We start from the raw sequence: 4405 nt of genomic DNA on the forward strand, positions 1-4405 counted from the left end.
CAAACAAGAAGAGCAATAGAAAAATTACAATTTATAACCAATTGGGAGTTCTAAATAAAGTTTTTACAATAACAGCGAGAAAAGTACCCTATATATTGTTAAAAGTTTTAAGGTGCTGTAATACCACAGTGAAAGTAGAAACTCAGAAGAAGCGATAGTTTTGAAAGTAGTGCAATAAAGCATTAATGAGCATGAATTGAAATTGAATGTAACAGCCCCCTTCTCACAAGTAATAAACTACCGGCTCAAACTCAAAGCCGGGCCGGTTCAGGGCAGCAGCTAATTAATAATGATTTTCTTCTAGCCAATCACAGAACACTTACGTAGGTTTAAATCATTGGTCATTATAATAATTAGGAGGTGGCCTAACGTTATCGTGAGAGTGGATTGTAGCCAGTAAGTATTCGTATAAAACGAAACGCAGTTTTAAAGAAAGAAACCACATCTAATTCGTTAACTGTAGAACCCTCTATGCCTGCCCCCCCCCCCCCCCCCCCCCCACCTCCCCTTAAAAGGTCTTATACTTATACTTTGCAGCTACCTCCTCATCATTCAGTCAGAGTTTGGCTACAACTGTCTGTCATTGATCCAAATATTGTTCTAGGTCAGAGCCGAGACTACAATGGACTAAGAACGATGTCTCCAGCAGAAGGAATTAAACTACTTCTCTTCTCTATTCTCGTACTAATTAATTTGGTCGGCAATACTCTGGTTTGCGTTGTTGTACTTCGAACCAAGTCGATGAGAATTCCAATGAACTTTCTTCTCGTGAACCTTGCAATCGCGGACATGACTGTGGGACTGTTTTTAACCCCCGTGTACATTCTTCGTCCTCTCATTCGCCAGGCTGACTCTCCATTGGGTGACGTTTTATGCAAGTTACTTACGGGAGGAAACTTAAGCTGGATTGGTTCGGCCGCCTCTGTCTTCACTCTCGTTTTAATCGCGTTTGAGCGATATCTTTCGATAATGTTTCCACACAACCGAAAAAGAAATTTAACGTCACGGAATGCGAAACTTGGGATTCTACTGTGTTGGCTGATGGCTTTCCCATCGGAGATTCCTCCTATCTTGGTGATGAAGTACAATGCGGCCAACAATATTTGCATCGAAGACTGGTCCAATGTTCAACAAGCCAGAATATATACAGTGATAACATTTTTTATTGACTTTGTCATTCCGTTTACGTTAATGGCTGTTTTGTACGGAAGAGTGCTTTGCAAACTGTGGAATAATAAGCTTTGCAGAGCAACACACGTCGCGCTTTTAAGGCGAAGGAAAAAGGTCACGATGGTTCTCTTTATTGTGACCTTACTACACGCGATTTGTCTTCTGCCCGACACAGTAGCCTACTTTCTGTCCTACTTTGGATTTGGGAACGGTTCCACTGCATACATGATCGGCACTGCCTTTATTTGCTTGCATTCAGCAGTAAATCCTTTTCTGTATAGTCTTCATAGTGAAAGATTCAAGCGATCTCTGCGGAGCATATTTCGCTGTAACACTAATGGACCTGGCACGTGCACTCCGCGCGCCCAAAAGAAAGACAAAGAACCGAAGAGTGCTGTGTTCTTCTATAAGAAAACCCGAAACGTCCACTCAATTCGGTGATTAATATGATTTGCATAGTACATGGGTTTAGCAAGCTAGGTGAGACTGTACAACTGCAGGATTTCTTGGTGACTGATCAGATTGATTGTTTTTGATTCGTCAATTCTCGGTTTTCACATGAAGTCACCAACATTTAAACTAAGGAACTCAGTATCGATTCTACTGAGTTTCTCTTTTCAGGAGATATTGCAGCAGCTAAACTTCTTTATCTAAACACCTTTATTTGTACAAATTTTCATTTTGAAAGGGTTCCTCAGGTGAATTAAGGCATGGGTCCTCGTTACATGCTGGGTTTTATGATTTGATCTTGTTTTTTCCAGTATCTTCATTCATTTTAACCATGGACCGCTGTGTTTAAGACCAGAACCACTTTGGACATTTTAAAAACACTACTTTTTTTCAGATCACGTGACCAGCCACACTCATGATAATGCAAAATTTGGACTTGCAGATTACACCACGCACTTTAATGAATGTAACCACAATCATTTTTCCTTCCGGTATCTCTCATGTATAGTCAAATAAGCTAAATTAATAGGGAATTTGTCAAATGATCCATTCCTTCGTAATTATTAGATATTTTTCTCTAGTCCCAGGTATTTCAAATTAAGCTGAAATACCACTGTTGTAAGCCAATATTTTGCACAAATTTCTCGTGTAGTAGTATAAGGATTGAAATAAAAAGTCAAAAATGGCTGTGGCAAGTCAAGCGACAAAGATAATACATTAGTAATAATAAAAAATAAATGCTTATGAGGAGGAGTAAGACAAACTTACAGCAAGGGGCACACATTCACCAACTTACGGCCTGGCCAGTACCCCACGCATGCGCACAGCCATATCACCCAGGCAGTGGCAGCCATGGACAGCAGTTTCGCTCTTATTGGGGCTCATCAGCATGGCATAGCCGTCGGGTCAATGAACGGGGAAAATTCCCGTGTATCAAAGACAGTAAAGGGTGTATGTATGCCCCTTGCTGTAAGTTTGTCTTGTGAGGAGTGGCTATTAAATTTGAAATATCTATAAGAAAAGTAAAATCCCTACTGAAACAGACCACCTTCCTCCAAATTTGCAGTGCCCCATTAGTTTTGCGATAGAGGACCCGGCGTCTAGCTGGCCGCCGGGAAAGCTCAATATATGGGTTGAAAACATTACCGATTTTTTGAGATTTTGCTATCTAAACATTCGTTGTCTCAGAATAAACATAACTTCAATCTTTTTGAGTTCCTCAAGGGATAAATGCGCGCATTTTTAGGAGAACTCAGATGAAAGAGACACCAACATCATGGCGTCTACATACAAATCTTTATTAATTTGGGTAAAACGTTTTTGCTAATATCCCGCATATAATATCATATCGCACAGGCCTAATTCCAGGCGAGGCTTTTTGTATATTTATCTTCTTTCATTTCCCAGATTCTGGACTTTCTGTAGTGAATAGTTTGCATGAAAACAGAGAATAGTATCTGGCCACTTGTGTCATTAACCACGGAGTTAAATTACTGTTTAAACCGTTTTCGGCAAAAGAGAAGAAGAAGAAGAAGAACCTTTATTAATTTATACCGCTCAGGATAGCCCCCTCAGACGCAAAAAGCTGTCTGTTATCAATGGGAGCCCTGAGCAACAACGAACAAAAACACACTAAACATATAAACATTACACTAATACAGGTAATAATATAAATAGAAAACTATTTTCAATTAAACGTAATACAGTCAAATAAAATAAGTAACTAAGTATTCATTCAGTCATATATTATTATCAACATTCCAACCCGTTACAAGAACTGCAATTTGTGATGAAAAGTGTCTCGCGTAGAGAGCAAGTCGCTCGATCATACCTCCACAACTAGTTGAACTCCAGTGCAAAAGAGAGCTACACTGACTGATCGATAAAGACGAGAAATACTGTCAGTCTTTGATCTGATGAGTCACTGATTATATTATTTATGTCTCACATGGATGATGATTCGTTTTTTAAGGCCACACACACTGACCTGCATCACGGCGTCAAACCGTTCCGAGTGGAACAAACAAAGGCTTCTGTCCGAAAGAGCCTTCGCGAGTTCAGCTTTTCACGTCCATAAGCAAGGGATCTAGGATTTTAACAACCAAATGTATCTTTTTAACTGTGATTTTCTTCTCCCTTATGTTCAGAATCAGATTGTGCGAAAAAAATATATTTTTTTTTCAGATACTTGTTAGTCTTTTTATTTTAGTCACAAACCTGATGTACCCGTCCCCGGGGATCTCCACACAGCCTCTCTTTTGTGACGCGCGGGATGTGATGGGAAGCAGGAAAGCGAGAGAGAAAGAGAGAGAGACTGGACGTCTTCCTCTCTTCTCCCTTAGCTTCCCATCACACCACCTGCTCCTGCCGTGCGCGTTAGGCGAAGACTACTGGGGACAAGTCAAGTAACAAACTATAGAGCACCTCCTGAGCAGTCCACAACTAAAGTAATTGACCACCATTTCAGAATGAAGCTGACTTTGACTAGTCATTGCTCGGCATCTCCCCAGGCCTTCTCGTTCAATGCATGTCGGTGACACAAACTCTCAAACCACGTCACCCGAGTCTGCGCGGAGTAATGGAACCGCCCTAGGGCCGGGACTGGACCAAAGCTGACCCAACAGAAATACGAAATAGACGTATAAACTAGCAATAACCAAAGATCAGAGGGTGCGCGCGACAACGATCGGACGTCCAAACGCTTTTGCTCGCTCTCCGTTCCATCGCTGTGCTTGCGCACGTTTCACCGACTTCACAGATTTTCAAAACACGCGTGATCAGATTA

General features: G+C 41.1%; 1 protein-coding gene across 1 annotated transcript; it reads left to right on the forward strand.

Moving 5' to 3' along the window:
• Positions 1-557: 557 nt before the first annotated feature.
• On the forward strand, positions 558-2331 carry LOC140941194 (QRFP-like peptide receptor). The gene has a single exon (XM_073390170.1). The coding sequence runs from the start codon at positions 637-639 to the stop codon at positions 1609-1611; it is 975 nt and encodes a 324-aa protein (XP_073246271.1). The 5' UTR covers positions 558-636; the 3' UTR covers positions 1612-2331.
• Positions 2332-4405: the final 2074 nt, after the last annotated feature.

The sequence above is a fragment of the Porites lutea genome, chromosome 6, assembly GCF_958299795.1.
Source record: "Porites lutea chromosome 6, jaPorLute2.1, whole genome shotgun sequence".
NCBI lineage: Eukaryota > Metazoa > Cnidaria > Anthozoa > Scleractinia > Poritidae > Porites > Porites lutea.

Bases quoted from the DNA above. Each gene is read 5' to 3' on its own strand.
- LOC140941194 (XM_073390170.1), top strand. From the start codon at position 637: ATGTCTCCAGCAGAAGGAATTAAACTACTTCTCTTCTCTATTCTCGTA.